The sequence below is a fragment of the Gossypium raimondii genome, chromosome 12 (assembly GCF_025698545.1).
Source record: "Gossypium raimondii isolate GPD5lz chromosome 12, ASM2569854v1, whole genome shotgun sequence".
Lineage (NCBI taxonomy): Eukaryota > Viridiplantae > Streptophyta > Magnoliopsida > Malvales > Malvaceae > Gossypium > Gossypium raimondii.
Window position 1 is genome coordinate 18929935 of NC_068576.1, and position 21360 is coordinate 18951294.

Consider the following 21360-nt stretch of genomic DNA (forward strand, 5'->3'; position numbering starts at 1 on the left):
AACCTTACCTACATCCACATGTTAATCAAACGATTAATAGAGTATTATTTTGTACACATGTTTTAATATACAAGTTAAGCAATAAAATAATTCAATTTGTAATGTTTAACCACTCTTATGATTTATTTTTAGCAAAGAGAAGAAAAAAATTTTACTTATTGTGAAGAGATCTTATTTTTACAAAAAATTTTACTTATTTTTCTAATTATAGACTTAAATTTGTATTGATTATTTTTATTTTAAGTCTAACTATAATACATATATATTAAATAAACTTTTCCTCAATGTTATTACACTAATAACAAATGACGCACTAGTGTTGAATTTTGGCACACCAAGAAAAATGTTAGTAGTGTTTATTTCCGTAAGTGGAAAGCTTTGTAAGTTTTGATTTAGTGAGATCTTTTACGGAAAAAGCAAAAATGATTATTACTAAATTATTTTAAGACAAGCATCTGATTAAAAGCGGAAAAAAATACTACAGATATAGATACGTATTTAGCTAGCTTTTGTTTTGGATACTTGAAAAAGAGCATTACTGTTAAGGGCTTACGTCCCAATCCTGGCAAGTGTTTAAAGAGACAAGAACGAAAAGAGGAGTTTGTTTATAACTGATGGATAATTTGGGGGAGTATCCAACAGGGTCATAAGTAGAACTACAGCCACTAGCATCTTGTCTTTGGGTGGCACCATGTTTCATTCAGGAATATAGTTCTTATTTAATCTTTTTTTATTTTTTTTAAAGTCTTAATGTGGTTTGGGGTCTTTAAAAGGAAAAGAGAGGAATGAATAAAAAAGGGGGAAATGCAACAAAGAGCGTAGGGTAAAGCAAAAGAAAGAAGAGGTCTTTCTCATATACAGATCCCTATGGAATGCAGGAATGATGCCCAGCATTAGCTTGCTGGAACTCTTTTCTTTCTTTTTTGTTTAGTTTAAAAGAAAGGAACTTGCTTTGTCTCTCTTTAGAAATGTTTACAGTGAGTGAGAGAGAGAGAGAGGGCCTCATGCATATAGAATAGATTCAGTCACAGGAGTTCTGAATTTGTTTTAGATGAGTTCTTAGATTTGGTCAAATTACTTTTGCAGCTACAAAACAAATATTCTTAGTTTTTTTTTCATTTCCTTTAAAAAAAATAGAGTGAAGCAAGGAAATGGTCGTTTTTTTTATGATTAAGTTATTTGTTTCCCAATGATTGAGTTGTTCCTGCAGTGAGAGGAAGTTCCCAACTTGCTTAGAATCATTACTGGGTTCCAAAGCAGCCGCATAGTAAGAAAATGAAGTCCATAAGCAATGATGATAACAATAAAAATGCAAACTGGTTAGGTTTTTCTCTCTCTCCAAACATGAAAATGGAGGTTAGCAATCAAGAAGCTCACAACTATACACAGTCTGCTTCAGCTTCAGCTGCCGGTGTTACTACAGCAGTTCCATCAAGCTTTTTCCAATCTCCTTCTCATCTTAATTATGGACTTTATTATGGAGTTGAAGGAGAAAATGGTGGCTTCTATTCTCACTTTCCTGTCATGCCACTTAAGTCAGATGGGTCTCTTTGTCTAATGGAAGCTCTTGGCAGGTCTCAGCAACCACAAGGTATTTGGGTTCAATATTCTTTTTTCTTTTGTGCTTTTGGGGAATATACTAGTATTTTTCTTAAACTTCAGTTTTTTTTTTCTTTGGCTTTTGGTGTGAAGCAATGGTTCCTACTTCAACTCCAAAACTGGAGGATTTCTTTGGGGCTGCAACCATGGGGACCCATCACTATGAAAGCAGTGACAGAGAAACTATGGCTCTAAGTTTAGACAGTATGTATTACAATCAAAATCCAAATCAAGAACACAACAACCAGAATTGGTTAGACCACCTGCAACAGTCCTCAAGGCAGACGCACCACCAACAGCAGCTTCAGGTTCAACAGTACCAATACTACTCTGGATATAGGAACCAAGAAATGTTACTAGGAGAGGAAGCTAAAGAAACCCATGTTACAGATTGCAATCTTCAGGCCCCAACAATGGCAGATGATGGTAAGCAGTGGGTTTCAAGAAACTACTCCACTGAACATGCAATGCATCAGAAGATGATTGGTTGCTTGGGTGATAATGGAGCAGAATCCGGCTCTATTGGTGCAATAGCATATGGAGATTTGCAGTCTTTGAGTTTGTCAATGAGCCCTGGTTCACAATCAAGCTGTGTGACTGGTTCACAGCAAATCTCGCCTTCTGGAACTGACTATGCTGCAGTCCTGGAAACCAAGAAAAGAGGGCCTGACAAGGTAGATCAGAAGCAAATTGTCCATAGGAAATCCATTGATACCTTTGGTCAAAGAACCTCTCAGTATAGAGGTGTCACAAGGTAAGTGTGTTCCTTTTATCTTTTAATTCTGTCTGTCTTATATGCTTTCCCCCAAAACTAATTTGTTTTTAATCAATCTTTACATTTTAACTAAAAAAGCTTTTCTTTTTTTAGAAATGGAAGTTTTTAACAGAAAAAAAAAAGCTTCATTTTTATCTGTTCTTGGTTTTGTTGTGTTTACCACTCAGACATAGATGGACGGGTAGATATGAAGCCCATCTATGGGACAACAGTTGCAAGAAGGAAGGACAGAGCAGGAAAGGAAGACAAGGTTAGCTTCCTGCAATAAGTATACTCGCTATTTTTAGTTTTTTTCTTTTTTATTTCTTGAGCTGACTTTTTTTTAATTATTTTTATGATTGGGGTTTTTGATTCTAATGGAATGATGATGATTCTCCACAGTTTATTTAGGTAAGCTCTTCTGACACTATTAATACTTATCAAAGTATATTATTATGTTTGAAACAGTCATATGTTGAATGGCAAGTCATTCCAAAATCTTAATTTGTAGGGGGTTATGACATGGAGGAGAAAGCTGCAAGAGCATATGATCTAGCTGCACTCAAGTATTGGGGACCCTCCACTCACATCAATTTCCCAGTAATTATCTAACTCTCATTACATTTTCAAATCTAATGCTTTTCTTGGAAACCTTTTAAAAATTTTTTTTATGGTACTGACTGTAATTATGATGTTCTTTATTTTTTTTGCAGTTGGAGAATTACCAAAAAGAACTTGAAGAAATGAAGAACATGACAAGACAAGAGTATGTTGCTCACTTGAGAAGGTACCATCTTTGCCCATTCTCTCCCATTTTGGTGCGTAGCTCTATAGTTGACTGTGATTTTTAATGACGGTTTTTGTCGATGTTCATAATTCTACTGTATGAGCAGGAAAAGCAGTGGATTTTCAAGGGGAGCTTCAATGTACAGAGGAGTGACAAGGTCTCCTTATAAAAAATTCAATTTATATGGAACTTGAACTGCAAATACCCATAATATTTCAGCTCTTTTTTCTCATAATTTTTTAATTGAAAAATGAAGCAGACATCATCAACATGGAAGATGGCAGGCTCGGATAGGAAGAGTTGCAGGGAACAAAGACCTTTATCTTGGAACATTTAGTGAGTTTCATTTCATTTGTGTATTTTTGTTTTACTATTTTAATAGTGTGTGTTTTATTGACTTCAAAGAAAGGCCAGTATTTGATTCAGTCTTTAGCTCTTTCGGCTCTTTTTAAGCCACACTGGGCATGCTTCCATAAGTAATTTGAACTTTTTTTCCCAAAAGAAAAAAACAAACAAAAGCAAAGTGAAAAAGGAGACAACAGCTTCTGTAAGGCTGTTTGTCCACAAACATGCAAAAAAAAAAAAAGAAGAAAAAGGAATTTGAATGTGATTCAACATGGACTCTACTACTATTATTATTATTATTATTATTATTATTATTATTATTTTAAATGTTTATGCTTAGTTGATAGATGGCATTATATGATATGATAATTGAAAGTCAATAATTGCATGCAGGCACTCAAGAGGAAGCAGCTGAGGCTTATGACATAGCAGCTATCAAGTTCCGTGGGGCGAATGCAGTGACTAACTTTGACATAACAAGGTACGATGTGGAAAGAATCATGGCTAGCAATACCCTTCTTGCTGGAGAATTCGCTAGGCGAAACAAAGATGTCGGACCTGGTGGTAATGACAACCTTTTAACTGGTAACACCAATGCTGAAACCAACATTAACATATCACCAAAGAACAATGGAGGTCAACCAGACTGGAAAATGATCCTTTATCAGTCATCTGAACAGCAACAGCCCAACATCATTGAGAATTTTAAGGCTCAGGCTTTCTCATTGGCACCAGAAACCATGGTTGGCCACAGAGAGGTGGATGATTCCAGCAAGATAGGGACTACTCACTTCTCCAATGCTTCTTCATTGGTGACTAGTTTGAGCAGCTCAAGAGAAGGTAGCCCAGAGAGAAGCAGTTTACCTATGGCGTTTGCAATGCCTCCTCCACCATCATCCAAGTTGTTCACTACTTCACCAAACACTGTGAATTCTTGGATTCCTTCGGCTCAGCTCAGGCCTGCAATTTCCATGCCACAGATGCCTGTTTTTGCTTCCTGGACAGATGCTTAGATTAGACGTTTTGGGGTATAGTAACCAAAAATATGTTCTCTTTCTTTTCTTTTTTTCCCCTTTTTTTGCATGGAATTAAAAAAATCAGGAAAAAGAAGTATGGTTTTTTATTTATTTATCTTTTTTTATGAGATTTTCCTTGGTTAAGAAAAATGAGGTGTTAATGGAGGGGTCAGTGTGGGACCTCTTATGAAGAAGAAGAGACTTTAAAGTTTTTAAACTCATATATCCTTTTGAACCTCTTATCTGAAGATGTTGAATATAAAAATTGGTAGAGAAGAAAGCTTTAAAGACAAAATGATTGAAGTCTATGAAATGATATGTGCAATATGGAGGAGGGATGAATGAATGACCCTATATTCATAATTAGATTCACCTTTTTTTATTGGTCCTCTCAAGTACAGAAACAGCTCAGTATGTGTCCCAATAATGCAAAAGCTGGTCTTTCAACTTTGGGGCCTTTGACCACTCTATCTCTGATCTCAAACACCCTTTGCTGTTCTCTATATCCATAACAACATCATTACCATCTTAGCTTTCTCCAGAGGTAAACAAAAAAGCGAAGAGACATTCCTTCAAATAATTCAAAGGAAAGAAAAAGGGTCCAAGGGTAATGGATTCCCTCTTTTATAGTTTATGATTCAAGGGTAAGGGATCATAATTACTTCAAAATTTATCTGAGATTTTGGTGGAAAGATGAGGTTAATGGGGTGGTTTCTTTCGTCAATGACCAGTCAACTTGGTTTGATTGATGGATCATCATTTGTGTTTTCACTCGTTTGGGTAATCATTGTTTCATCCCTTCCATGCCTTCATATGCACATGTGCAGGTTTTTCTGATAATCATAAGCTTGCAATTCATTTCATGATTATGTAGTTAAGGGGTTTACATTCTGGATTTGTTTCTTCAGTGTTAGTCCCACTGATACAGTAGATTCCAAGTACTTTGACACCATGAAACATGGAAACCAATAAAAGAATAACAACAGTTGATGATGTTGTTTTATAAGTACACAACTCAGCAGAAATTAATTATGATGGGTGTTGTAGTGGTTACTCATTTCATTTTTTTATAATGATATCAAAAGTTTAATTCTTGTTTTACGAAAATATTGTATATTTCATAGCCATTTGCTTGCCTCTTTAAAGAGTATCCACCACAAAAGAATTAATCATTACTACTAATAATAAATACCCTAATTTCGACTAATCACATACTAAATTAGATTCATTGTTGCGTATTGCTAAAAGCTTACTTTTCATTCATCAACTGCACTTTCTACAGAAGACATGATAACCAAAAGTATGATTTGAGAAGATTGATTTTGAATTCTAAGTAGTCGATATTTTTGTTCTTTTTCTTTTTCATTACATTTTTTTTCTCCTGTTCTTAAACTGCACTATATATTCTCACCTCTTTCATACAAAAACAAATAATCTCATTATATATATAGTGCAATATGAAAACATGATGTTATCAAAGGACAGAAAATGATAAAGATGGGGTTAACAATGCAAATGGGGCACACCAAATTTGACACAGAGAACACCTTTTATCCCCATTGGTGTGAAAACTGTGTAACATAAAATAAATAATGAAGGGAATGGATTTTAATGCTTTAATTAAGATTGAGAATTGCGTTGTTTAAATGGGGAGTTAAAAGGAACAAAGAGACAGGAAATGGATTTACGTGAAGACCAATGGATTGGTCAAAAGAGAAAGCATTTGCTTTGTGGCCGAAAAGTTAGAAAGATTAGAGGTCGGGTCGGGTCGGGTCGGGTCTTAAGCTATTCATCATCAGTAGGTCGGTCCAACAATAATTTGACTAATCCCCCACCCGCATCAATGGACTTTATTCTTTTACAAATATTTAAAAGTGGAACACAAACAAATTCCACAACAGGGGGGGGGGGGGGGGCAATCATATCTTTTTAGATTCATAGGTGATGGTACAAGAGAATGTCAAACACCTTTAGTTTTTTTTTTTTATTATATTATTTTTTCAATTTAATTTCTATGATAATATATGGATCTATGGTTAAAAAACAAAATTCCAATATCTGTATGTGTATGGATTTAGGAGTGTAACATGCGGTTGTAAAATCAAGATAAATTAAATATGTGTGACTATTTTTTAATATTAGTGTAAAGTGTAGTAAAATAATAAAAATAAAAAATTGGGTTTTGTCAATATATTAAATATTAATTTCTATTTAAATTTTATATGCAATATTTTTTTTAAAAAAAATCACTGATATCCCTTTCTTTTAACCAAATTAAACAATTAATAAAATAAAATAGAGGATAATTAGAAACGGGCCAAGCGAATCAAAGCCAACCCAGCATATGCTGCAATCAACTGTGTGGGCCTCTTCTTTCGTTCCTCTAAACTTTATAGTAACTCCAAGCATTTGAACTCCCTTAATAAATTTTCTTTTTACCCAATCCAACACCATACTATTCGATTCACATTTCAAAATTCATTGTATTTATTGAAATTTTTAGACTCAACAAATAAAATTAGGGGTTGACAAGTGTCTTATATAATAATATATTAAAAAATAAATATTTTAAAGCTGTTTGTGGAATAAAAAATACACTATCAATTTACTAAATACTAACCCATAATCTTTGTACATTTGGTATTTAATTTTACTCTTTTTTTAAAGATACTTTTCAGATTTCAAAATCCATATCTAATTGTTAATATCACTAAAATTCTTCTATTAAATTCCTTGGTTTGACATTTTGATATAAAAAATACTCACTTTATAATCGTGTAACAAAGAAATTAATATTGTCATGCACCTAAATTTAACAAAAGAGTTTTAATGGTGTTATAATAACAAAAAGACTTGTATTTTTAAATCCAAAAAGTACAATGACTAAATTCTAAATGAAGGCTACAAGAACTTAGAGTATAATTTAACCAATATTAAATACTACTGTCAAGGATGGATCTAGGATTTTATTTCAAGGGGTCGAAACTTTTAAATCCGAACGACCTTTCTTTAACGTAAAAAAGTGTCAATTCTTCTCGGATTTTTTTTTCTTATCAAACAAATCGATTTAATGTTTTTTAAAAAGCATGAATGATTTAACGGTAGAAGAATTAAAAGAAAAAAAAATCACACTATATAAAATTAAATATTTCTTTACAATATGCAAAAAAGAATAACTAATACTATACTAAAAATTTCATAAATACCATTATAATTCCAAAAATTAAATTTAAAAAAAACTTGGCCTTAGTCCTATTTCTCAACACTAGGCATCCTAAATTCCACCCTCCGCTTTTTCATAAAATCGAACTCATCAATGATAGAATCTGTTGAAAATTCTCAAGCTATCTTTTTTTCGATGTATGCCACCAAGTAAGTCTTGGATAGATTTTTGAAGTCTCGAATCATGCTCTAAAAAAGAAGCATGAAACTCATTTATTTTGACTCTCGGCACCTTACGAGAACATTCAAGAACTTAAGAAGACCCGATATCTCGTTTAGGAGCTTTGGAAGACTCAATATCTTGTTCAAGATCTTGGGATTGAGAAGACCTGATATTTTGTTCAGAAGCTTGGGAAGACTTGATATCGAGTTCAGGAGCTTGGGATTGAGAAGACCTGATATCTCGTCCAAGAGTTTGGGAAGATCTGATATTTGATTTTTCTCCACTAATAACAAAAGGTTGAGGAACTGGTTGATCATTATTGCTTTCTAACATCCTTTTCTTGAAAAAAGATTTGATCTTTTTGTTGACCATAATTTAATCGAAAATCCTAAATACTGTAATAATATATTAAATAACAATATATTAGGAAAAAAGAAAAAAATAATAAGTCAAATAAATAAAGAAAATAATTTATGCAAAAATATTTACCGAGAGGTCTTTTACGTAATGAGCTGAGAGGAAGAATAATATACATGAGTATGGGCCAAGTCAATTAATTTTGGAATTTAGCTTTAAAGTCTATATTGAGCCTCTAAGTTCAGTTTTTCAAGGTCCATCATATATTAATATTTTATTATTATTAAAGTTATATAATTAAAAATTAAAAAATATTTTATTAATATAAAGTATGACCTTATGGCTTAAGGGGCGAATGTTATATAATGTGGACATTAAATTTAAAATATATAAAAATTTATATATAAAATTAAAAGGCGGTAGAAGTAAGGTCTGAAATGAAACAAGTGTTGGTTCATAGACATATACATCCTTTGAAGGGGAGAAAAAGAGGAATGGCTTTTGTGTCTCAAAAATGACATGCAAAAAAATCACTGTCGAAATTACAACAAGCCCATCATCATCCAGCATAATCCGACCAAGGTCCAAATTTAAATAGAAAAAGGGCAAAGGGTGTGATGATTTTGAAAGCTGAGCATTGGGTTGTCCCACCAATGCATATGTTTTTGTGTCTTGGGGGTCCATTATATCATGTTTGGGCTCTTCAAATGGGGTGAAGTTGACATCAATACGCCACCATTAACATTTATTGGCTCACAGACACCTTGCAAGATATTTTTTTCCATCATTCGTTGGTATGTTATTTTTGCAATTTTGTTTGAATTTAATCATCTTTATTTTTAAGGATGTAACTTTTTTTTAATAAAAAAAATTAAAACTCAAGGTATTTAAGAGGTTTTTTTGTATGTTAGTTATAAAATTTAAACCTTGAAGATATGATAGAATCAATTATGGAATAAAACTTTTTAACAAAAACAAAATTATAGTCAAAATTCATATTCTACTCCTTAAAATATTTTATAAGATCACATTTTGTAGTGATTCGAATCAAGCTCTCTCCTCTCTTGTTTGGTAAAATTACAAGTAGGATGTGATTTCTTAATACTAATTTCAAACTTTAAAATTATTTTATTGAAAGATAATACATATTTAAACAAATTCGAACTATAATTTTTAATTTTAATCACCACTACCTTAATAAAAGGTATTGAAAAACTTAATCAGCAAGAAAGAAAATGTTCATATATAATATAATTTTAGGGTAAACTATACCAAATGTTGATATATCATATAATAAAAGGTAAATTATATCACTAAAAATTATGAGTTTTTTTGTCACTTAATTTTAAAAAGTTACGATTTGGTCATTAAACTATTTAAAAGCTTTCAATTAAGTTATTGAGTTGTTAAAATTGATGCTATATGACTCTCTCTGTTTGCATTGTCTGCACCAATCGAATGCTTTCTTTCCTCTTCTCTTCTACAGTTCAACTTTTTTTTATGAACCAACTTTGGACGTCATAAATTTGTGAATTAAAATTTAAACAACTTTTCTTTGATTTTTGACACTGACTATCAAATGGACTTAGGTTTAAGGTATGTTCTTCTATTCGTAGATGGGTATTGATTCACCTACCGGTCAACGAATTGTTGCTTGGAGCTCATTGACGCAACTTTAAAAAAAAAAAAAGACTTAACAACCCAGTGACTTAAACAAAAGCTTTTAAATGTTTCAGTGATTTAAATGAAAACTTTCAAATAGTTCAGTGACCAATTCTAACTTTTTTAGTTAAGTGACTAACATGAAAATTGACCCATAATTTAGTAACTAACAATATAATTTAAAAAACTAATCATACCCTTTTTTTTTCTTACATGAATATCAATGGAAATGGATTGTCACATCCAAGGTTGCACCTCTTCCTCTTTATTCCTCTCTTAAATAGATTCAACAATATTTATTTGTCCTTAAAATTACCCACAAAGCTAAGGGTTGAAGGTGACAAGAGTTTTGGTTTTGGCATCAATTAGACAAGGGGAAGATATTTTTTTGTTGGGCTGCTGTTAGATAGAGTTGAGGTGAGGAAACCATAAGAAGAGAAGGCCTCAAAATTAAGGCTTTGAGGCCCCGATTTACCACACAAAAGAAAAATGAATGGGTCGTTGGGGGATCTTTCATTTTCAATTGGTCAGCAAGAAACCCTTTTAAGAGTGCAATGATAGAACCCTCTCAACAGTATGTTGGTTTGTAGGCATTCACTTGGGTCCCTTGTGACTTTTAGCCTAGGACCATGGTTTAGGGGACCATTGATTGGGAAAATTGAAGCCCAACTAAATTGTAGACCTTAAAATTAAAGCCATAAGAACATTAAAATCTTTCCAACCCAAATAATGGTGAACTATACTCAAAATTTCAGTACTTTTTAAAGACAAACCGTACGCTAAAGAGTACATTAATTGTTTAAGTAGACCAAGTGACCAACATTATAGGATTAGATTTGGGTCTTTGCTTGCTTGTTCACTTTTTCTTGGTTGGGGGTGCCATTGAGACTAGGGACAACCATGTGTGTGTATAAACAAGGAAATAAATGGTGTGGCCCTAACATCCATTTAGATGAAGATGAGGGTTTTGTGTCAAAACCACATTTTTAATGGCAAAAAGACTTCTTCAATTTGAAATTTCGATTGAATTTGGACAAAACCAATTTTCTTTCTTTTAATGAAAAAAAATTAATAATGTAGATTTCAATGATAAAAAAAAAGAACTAATGGTTGCTAAAACCAAAATTAACCCATAAAAATAGAATGAATTGGAGGCTAAATTTATGGTTTTCTTAATACTATGCCAGGGAATTCTTGCGTGTCGCCTATAGTTTCTGCTTTGTGCTTTTTTTTCCGAGGTTCCTTGAGGAAGCTGTTGCCTCTTGCTTCAAGCATTTGCAAATTGCACACAAAATTTGAGCAAAAATAGTGTATTTTTTAAGCGTAATCTTTACATTAGTCACTAAATTATGGGTTAATTTTTGTTTTGGTCACTTAATTAAAAAAAGTTACAATTGATCATTAAACTATTCAAAAATTTTCATTCAAGTTATTGAACTATTAAAATCAATGTTATATGCCTTTCTCTGTGCGCATTACCTGCACTAATTGAAAGCTCTTTTTTTCCTTCTCTTCTACAATTTTAATTTTTTTATGAAACAACTTTGGACGTCACGAATCTACGAATCAAAATTTAAACATCTTTTTTTTTGATCTCTAACACTAACCGTTAGACTGGGTTAGATTTAAAGTATGTTCTTCTACTTCTCGATGGGTATTGATTTATTATACCAATCGTTGAATCGTCGTTTGGAGTTTGCTGGCAGAATTTTTTTTTAAAAAAGAACTTAACAACTTAGCGACTTAAATAAAAACTCTTGAATAGTTTAATGATAAAAAATAACAATTCCTAATAGTTTAACGATTAAATTATAATTTTTTAATTAAGTAACCAAAGTTAAAGAGTAATGTTATAGTTTACTTTCTTTTTAATATTTAGTGTATAGTGAATTGAGCTTTGTGTCAACCAAGGAGTCTCTAATATTGACTGTGAGCTAACAAGCAATTGACTAGCAAAGCAATCAATCAAAACAAACCCCACAAACTCTTTTTTATTAATGTTATAAAGTTTAGCCAAATGTTGATCTCATATGAGGTTATGATTTTCCTTTCAGAAGCATGCGTTGCTTTTGCAAGTCTACTTGGCTTTCATTTGCTGTAAGATCCAAGATAACAAATTTATATATTAAAAGAAGGTAAAATAGTTTTTTTGAATTTTGAATTTTTTTATTTTTAAAATTATTTATTGATATGATATAATATGTCAATATAAAAGAATATGTAATTTATCATACAGATTGCCACATCAAAATTATTAAAAATTAATGTTTTAATCAACATTTTTGTTAAAAAATAAATTTATTTTAATGGCAAGCAAAGGCAGAAAATTAAGGTTGAGTGTGAAGAGAGTGATGACAGCTCAATGGGTTTTGAGAGCACTCAAAGGAACCGTACGACATTTTAATGTTCCAATTGAATAGTGAAACAATCATAAGCACAAATTAGTTTGGCCCCACTTTTCAATGGTTTATCAAAAGCTTGTCACATTAGTCACCACACGAGCTCATCTGGTAATGTCAATTCATGCTGTTTTCTTCCCTTCTTTTTTGTAAGTTGGGAAAAGGGATACATGCCCTTAACACACTTAATTTTATCAATAAAAAAACGACACATGCCATTTTTCCCACCACATCAGCCTTTTGTGTAACTTTTAGAACACTAAAAATTACTTTACTCTATTTCTATTAAAAGAAACCTCAAAAATATGAATACCATTTTCGTCAACTTCTTCATACCCAATTTTGATTTCATCCTAGCAAATTAAGAAAGACACCAATTTCTTTTCATCACCCAATATGTATTTTTAACCAAATTAAAAAACAAGAAATGAAAAGTTACTAATTTCTCTTCATCTCAACTGCAATTTCAACCTCAAAAAATAGTTTGAAAATAGGATTTAATTAATGAAGTACACATTTGTCAAGGTTTGAAGTTGTAGTTTAATCAAACCGAAAGAACACAATCTAACTAGGACATAAAGGGAGCTGACTATGACATCCGTAAGGGAGAAAAAACCCCTAAGTTACCTTTTTTTTTGCTGAGTTGGGCTAGGATGGTTAACCAATGCCCAACTCAAATTTCCAAGATTACCTTTCTTGATTTAGATAAAAAACCAAGCTAACGTAAGTTACCTCTCTAGACTTTAGGTATGGCACAATGCAATTCCTCTTCCTTATTGAGAGCTTTCCTTTGAAGCTAATATAAGTTTAAAATTCCTTGCCATAGTTGTTTGGAGAATCCACATGTGAGTAAATGGTCTTATATTTCTTTCTCTTATTTGTAAAGAAGACATTCTTCATCCATAGTTGTCGAAATCATTTTTATTTTGATAAACGGGGTCGACTTTTAAAATGAAAATGGAGTCACCACCAATCTTTTTTTGAGGTGTGATCGGGTCACCTTGAGAGTAATCATTTTAATAAAACATTTTGATTTATTAAAATAATGATTTTGGTCTACAAAATTCGAGAAAACGGGCTCGGGAGTCGGTTACACACAAGGAAAAATTAGCACCCTCGTAACGCCCAAAAATTGGTACCTAATTGATTAATTAACGTCCTAATGTCGAACATTTGAAAAGATTTTAAAATACGATCCTCTTTAAAAACCTGAATAAATCGAATTTGATGTTAAAGACCTCCTTGTCCTCAAGTAATAAGATGTCACATCCAGTAAGTTAGGATACGACATTTTAACCTTCTAAACTAAGCTTGTCTCATGCATTAAAGTTTAACAAGGATATTCGTTTATTTGGATAAAAAAAATCAAAACCCAGTAAGTTAGGGCACGATTTTCTCAAAGCTCCAAAGTACCGAATATTGCCTTATTTTTAAAAGTTTTCTTTTTTGAAATTGGGGAAAATTGACGCAATATTAAAAAAATGTGTAAAAACTTTGATAAAAAAAGGCAATATGAAAATACAAATAAACAATTTATAAAACACATAATGGCAATTATTTAAATACTAGCATCAATAATCAAAGACCAATGAATTTAAAACAAAGAGTATAAAATAAAATGTAAACAAATTTAAAAATAATGAATTTGAAAATGAATAATAAGGAAAAAGAAATTTGAAATCAATAATATACAAATCAATAAATAAATTATATATAAAAAAGTAGGTAATATAGGTATAAGTTTGGAATAAATAATATATAAAAATGAAAATAGGTAATATATAAAGTAATAATATATAAATGAGTTTAAAATGAATATTGTGTAATAAGGAATTTAGAACAAGTTATACACAAAATATCTTAAAATAAATGATATATAAAATAGATAGTATAAAAAAATTGCAATTGATAATATATGGAAAAAAATTTAAAGCAAATAATCAAACAATTTAAAATGGATGATTTATAACACGAGTTTTAAAAAATAAACAACATGTGTGACATAATATTAAAACAAATAAAATATATAATTAATGGAAGAAAATAAAAGAATGATAAGAATGGTTAAATGAATGAACAATATGTAAATAAGAAAGTTGATGGATAAATAAACGAATAAAAGTAAAAGAATAATTAATGATTAAACAATTAAATGGATAAATAAAAAAGTTAAAAAACGCTTAAGTCACCTAACTCTCACAATATGAAGATTCAACAAAATCCTCCACCAAAATCCAACTCAAATGAAAGCAACTTAAAAAGAAACGAAGATGAACGAAGAACAAAATAAGAACAAGCCACAGAAAATAAGAACGCAAGAGAGGGGGAAATTTGAGTGAATGCTCTTAAGAATTATTATTGCTCCAAACTCAAGTGTTTTACAATGAAGGGAGAGACCTCTATTTATAGTTGAGCCTCCCCAAATCCAACGGTACAGATCAATTACATCAACGGCTAAGATTAAATGGTATCTACAAATTAAATCTTTAAGATTACAAAATCATATCTTCTAAGATTGCATATCATATCTAAGACTGCATATCCTTGAAAATTATGTTTCCATATGCGTCAAACTTATAGATGGACCTTCAACCTTTTCAAGTAATGGGCCATTTCGATCAGGCCAAATGATATAATTTTGGACTGGACTTGGACTTTGTTTTATTATTTTGGGGTTTTTTTTTGTGAGCCCGGGCTAAATTGGCCTATTACAATAGCCATGTCCTAACTAACTTGTCTTTAGTTGACATGATTCCCTATTATCATCAAAGCAATTGAGTGCCAATGAACATGAAACTTGAATCATACTAGCTTGAGTCAATTTATTCATCTTTGCGTACCACCCCTTACTTGGTTCGGAGAAGATTCTAGATAAGCAATGTTATATTCAATGTTTGGAGGCATCGTTTTGCCTTAACACATAAACAACCATTTTAAGTATGTTATAAGGATAATCAATCAGTAAAAACAATTTATAGAGTTGTACCATTCAATTTCATTAGCCATTCAACAATGGCATTGCGTGACTCATAGCAGTCTCATTGTGACACCTTATACCCTATCTAGTTATTGGATCCGAATATAAAATGCCACATTCCGTTGCCGAAGCAACTTACTTTTATATCTTACTTTGTCAAAATAGAAATGTAGTGGTAAAATTATTTTATAAAAATTTCAGCAACATTTCTACCTATTTTACATAAAACCCCTTGTAAAATTTAGATTTCACAATGACTATCAAAGTAGTCCACGACCCTTTGGGTATTGGGACTAATAATAATAAAACCTGGCCAATTTGGCCTTTCCCCCTTCAACCCTCTGGGAATTGGGGACTTCTAAATCCTCTGATATAAAGAATCTATGGCATGCCAACCATTTCTGATCTAGTCTAACTTAGTGAAACGAGGTAAAAACCAAATTTCATGATCCATTTCAATTCTATTTTCATATAATTTTCATTTCAATTTCGTTTCATGTTCAAATCACATATCGCCCAATGTAAAATTAGGTTTCCAATTCAAATCATATTAAACATTTTCTTGCTCAATCATCTAAAATCATAATACTTAAATTCAAATCATAACCATGAATTTTCTAATTTAATCATTTGAAAAACATAGTCTTCATCTCGAAACATAGTTTTATAAATATTAACTAATCATTCAAACTCATCCAAAACTCATAAAAATAAAATAAAATAAAATAAAATAAATATAACTAGTCACAGTAAACTAAATATTCTAAAGCTTTATGTAATGAACATAAGATATTAGCACAAACCAAAATTTCAATCGCTTTACTCCTTTTCGCCTTTCTCCCTCAAGATGCTCACTTCATTTTTAGCTACAATAGGAGCAATTCAATACGAAACAATGTATTTATCCATTCTAATACTAAAACTAATAAAAATAAACTTAAATATGCATGGTTAATCAAGTTGACAACTTAAGTTTCCTTGTCTGAAATTCACATATCTTTCGACTCGATTATCCATTTTCAATTCCATCTTCACCAGAATAGTCATTGCTTCACAAGCTATCATTTACCACCAATATTACACAAACTGGCCATGGTTCTCTACTTCCTCTTCACCATGGCCAAATATACAAAGTAAACTTTTTCATTCAATTTTATTTTTTCTTCACACTTCTAACAAGCTAGAATTCATCTTCTAATCGTTTACTATCCAAAAATGCATCCATTTCACTTAAGTTTTCTAAGTTTCCATCAATATCCTTTAATGAAAACTTTCAATATACTTGATAAAATAAAAAGCTATTAGTACATATATGTAAAACAAACTTCAAAGATTCAAGATTTATGAAAATTTGAAGAAAACCATATCTTATGCTTGAATTTGAAGGAAAATGATGAAGGAAATATTTTTCTTCTTCTTTTCCCAACTTTCGTGAATAAGAAAGAAAAATAAAGAAAGATGTTCATCTCTCTTTATTTATATTATAATAATACTTAATAAAATACTAATATTTTAAATAAAATATTAAATAATAGTTATTTAATAAAATATCATTTAAAAGCCATCATGAAACCATTGATTTTAAGTAATGGTAAAATTGTCATTAAGTCCTTTCTATCAAAATAAAAATAGGATAATTGCACTTTAGTCTCTATACTTTCCCAACTTATTCAATTTAGTCCCTGAACCCAATACCAAATTTTTAACTTAATCACATGCTCTCAATAATAATTCTCTATGTTTCCATGTTTAACAGTTTCCTCTAAATACAATCACAATTTCTCATACTACTATTTATTTATAGGTCACTTATTCAAGGACTTCTACATTAAATTTTTTTTTTAAAAAAAAAAGTGGGGATGTTACAATTCTCTACCCATTAAAGAAATTTCATCCTCAAAATTTACATGAAGAGTTGCGGATATTGCGATCGCATTATATCTTCAAGTTCCCAGGTAGGTTCTTCTATGTCTCTTGCTAAAATCTGCATTGGTTCTTCTTCATACGATAAATCGGGCCGTACCTCAATGTTTTCCATTGACACAGTATGGGATAGATTTGACTTATGTCTTTAGAGCATCGATACATGAAACACATTATGGATTCGGTCTAATTTTGGTGGCAAAGCTAGCTGATAAACAACATGTTCAACGCTTTCTGTAATCTCGTATGGTCCAATGAACCTCAGACTTAATTTTTCTTTTTGACCAAATCTCAATCTTTTTCCACGAGAGACTTAAAAATACTTTATCTCCCACTTCATATTCAATTTCTTTTCTTTTCAAATCATCATATGACTTCTGTCGATCTGAAGTTGCTTTTAATTTTTCTTTAATTAGTCAAACCTTTTCTTCTGTTTCTTGTATTAATTTTGAGCCAACCATATTCTTTTCACCTAATTCAATCTAGCTCAAAAGAGTACGACATTTACGCCCATATAAAGCTTTATACGATGCCATCTGAATACTTGATTGGAAACTATTGTTATATGAAAATTCTGCAAGTGGTAGATACCATTCCTAATCACAATCAAAGTCCATAATACAAGCTCGTAACATATCTTCTAACAATTGAATCACGCATTCTAATTGGCCATCTATTTGAGGATGAATTTTTATGCTGCAATTCAATCTGGTGCCAAGTTATTCATGTAACTTCCTTCAAAATCTTGCTATAAATCGAGGATCACGATAAGAAATAATAGACTTTGGTACACCATACAATCTCACTATCTCGTCTATGTTTAATTTTGCAAGCTTATCTAATGACCAATTTGTCCTTATTGGTAGAAAATGAGCTGACTTGGTCAATGGATCCACTATAAGCCATATTGTGCTATGCTTCTTTTGAGTGAGAGGTAAACCACAGACGGAATCCATAGTTATTCTATTCCATTTCTATTTGGGAATTGATATAGGCTGAAGTAATCCTATCGGAACTTGGTGTTCAGCTTTCACCCTTTAACAAATTAGACATTTTGTAGCGTATTTTGTAATCTCTCTCTTTATACCTCGCCACCTATACAATTCTCGTAAATCCCGATACATCTTGGTACTTTATGGATACATAACATAAAGACTATTATGTGCCTCTTGAAGTATCTCATTCTTCAATTCAACCTTGTTTGACACATAAATTCTTCCTTGAAATCTTACACAACCATTATCCCTAATAACAAAGTCTCCTAGCTTATTATGCTTAATTGATCTTTATTTTTCCATCACCTTATCATTATTTTGTTGAGTTTCTCTAATCTGCTCAATTAACAGTGACTTCATTTTTAATTCAGCTAATAATGCACCGTCATCACAAACACTTAACTGTGCAAACATTAATCTCAAATCAACAAGGGATTTTTGGTTAAAAGCATCAACAACAATATTTGCTTTACCTAGATGATAATCAAGCACATAATTGTAATCTTTTAACAAATCTATCTAACGACATCGTCTCAAGTTCAATTCTTTCTAGGTGAGAAGATATTTCAAGCTTTTGTGATTTGTGTAGATGTAGCACTTTTCACCATATAAATAGTGCATCTAGATATTTAATGCAAAAACAACTGCTGCTAATTCCAAATCATGCGTCAAATAGTTATATTCATATGGTCTTAGTTTTTTTGAAGCAAATGCAATCACTTTTCTACCTTGCATCAAAACGCAACCAAGACCATTAAGTGAAACATCATTATATGCCACAAACTTCTTTCTCGATTTTAGAGGTGTTAACATTGGAGCCTCTATCAACAATTTCTTAAGCATATCAAAACTTTCTTGGCACCGCTCATCCCATTTGAATGGTACATTCTTCTTGAATAGTTGTGTCAAGGGCAAAGCTATCTTTGAAAATCCTTTAATAAATCTTCGGTAGTATCCCGCTAATCCCAAAAAATTACAGATCTCTGAAACATTTTTCGGTTGTTTCTATTCTAGGATGGCCTCAACTTTCTTCAGATCTACACGGATACCTTCGGCCGAGACTATATGCCTAAGGAATGTTCAATCGGGAAATTTCTCACTTTTTCTCATTCATTTTTTTCCACTAATCAAAGTCAATTCCTTGTCTTTCTTGACTTATAATAACACATTTAACTTATTTAACACTCACATTATTTAATCCAGTCCAAAAATCACATTTTGGAAAAATTACATTTTTGCCCCTAAAGTTTCACAAAATTACAATTTTGCCCCTAGGCTCGGAAATTAAAGTTTATCCTTTATTCTTATGTATTATGACATGCTTAACATTTTTCCCTTCTATGGCAACACCAAATTCCCACTCTAACACTTACTTATGAACATTTAGTATTTTTATCGATTATGTCGTTTTACTCGTTTTCAATCAAAATCGCTTAGCAAAAGTTGCTTAACATAATTTCTAGATTCATATTCTACCATAAAACATCAAAATAAACACATTTCACATATGTGTATTTTTCCAAATATAAACCCTAGATTAAATTATTGCTAGAATAAGCAAAATCAAGTTACCGGGACTCCAAAAACGTAAAGAACATTAAAAACGGGGCTTAGAATCACTTACTATGGAGCTTGGAAGCTTGAAAACCCTAACAATGGCTCCCCCCTTGCTGATTTCGTCCCCATGAAGAAGATGAGCCCAATTTGCCATCTTTTTCCCTTTTAATTCATTTTAATTACTAGATTACCAAATTGCCCCTAACTTAAAAATTTCCTATTTCACTTATCTCATGCCCATTTTTGTCTACCAACTTAACCAACGGTCTAATTACCATATAAGGACCTCCAATTTAAAGTTTCATAACAATTGAACACCTCTAACATGTAGAACTCAACTTTTGCACTTTTTACAATTTAGTTCTTTTGGCTAAATTGAGTGCGCAAACATCGAAGTTTTCGAACGAAATTTTCACAAAATCATTCCGTGAAATCGTAGACCATAAAAATATAAGAAAAATAAATTTTTCCTCGTCGGATTTGTGGTCCCAAAACCACTGTTTCGACTAGGCCCAAAATCGGGCTGTTACAATTCTCCCCCCTTTAGGGATTTTCGTCCCCGAAAATCTTACTAGAAGAAGTTACTTCCAACTCTCATGAGACACTTTCACTAACTTTCCAAAATCACTAATCAATTTAATCTCGTATATCTCTATATCAATAAATATTTCTCTATATCATATTTTCTGAAATATAGATTTTTCATTTCGACTATTCGTCTTCATACTCGTGAATACACATGCTTAAATACATACAACTCAAATCACATCTAGATAAATCAGTTCACTCTAGTAAAACAATTGAGTTGATTTCAACTATCGAACATTAACATATCAAAGTACTATTTTCTTCATCTTTGAGAATACTGACTTAAACACGCAATCTTTCAACATTCTTTTAGCATGCAAATCACCAGAATCACCACATTTTAGCTCTGGAATTTCATCGTAGCAAAACAATACAGTTTCTAAATATGCATGCAAAATAGAACAATAACTGGTCATAAACCAACTAGACCAACAGGACTTCCGTCTAACATCATAGTTAGCTAACATTCTCACAACATAAGAACTCTATCAGAACTGAACAATTATACACATATTTCTGAGGATAAAAGAATATATAGAATATCCAGAAAAGATCATCGTGTTCATTTCGATTGTAATCGTCACACACAGGCATCTTTACCACTTAATTGTCATTTCTCTCACTAATTCTGTTATCACGAACCTCACATTATTCCATTCACTAACAATCTGATATTTCTTTTAAAACTGAGTTCATTTATTACACTAGGCTCAACTCTGTTTGCATTACTAGTTATTTGACCACTAAACTTTTTAGTTCACATTTATGAGTTTATTCAACATGATTATCGTAAAAATTTCGTCATAAAACAATATTGATAAGGGGGTGAGGTCGTAAAGCCTCTAACTTACTCTCATAAATACATATATATATAAGACTTAACATTCATCATCAATGTAATACCATCATAACCACTTAGTTCATTCATTTATTTTCTCACATATAGGGGTCACACACCCGTGTGTCTACCCGTATGGACAAAAATCGGGCTATTTTTCCAAGCTTTATTTCCCACC

At 31.5% G+C, this 21360-nt stretch overlaps 1 protein-coding gene across 1 annotated transcript; it reads left to right on the plus strand.

The window, feature by feature from the left end:
- Positions 1-606: 606 nt before the first annotated feature.
- On the plus strand, positions 607-4612 carry LOC105763477 (AP2-like ethylene-responsive transcription factor ANT). The gene is made up of 9 exons (XM_012581716.2): positions 607-1591; positions 1693-2353; positions 2542-2624; positions 2756-2764; positions 2865-2953; positions 3067-3140; positions 3247-3297; positions 3400-3476; positions 3879-4612. Exons 1-9 carry the CDS (start codon positions 1276-1278, stop codon positions 4496-4498), a joined length of 1980 nt encoding a protein of 659 aa, XP_012437170.1. The 5' UTR covers positions 607-1275; the 3' UTR covers positions 4499-4612.
- Positions 4613-21360: the final 16748 nt, after the last annotated feature.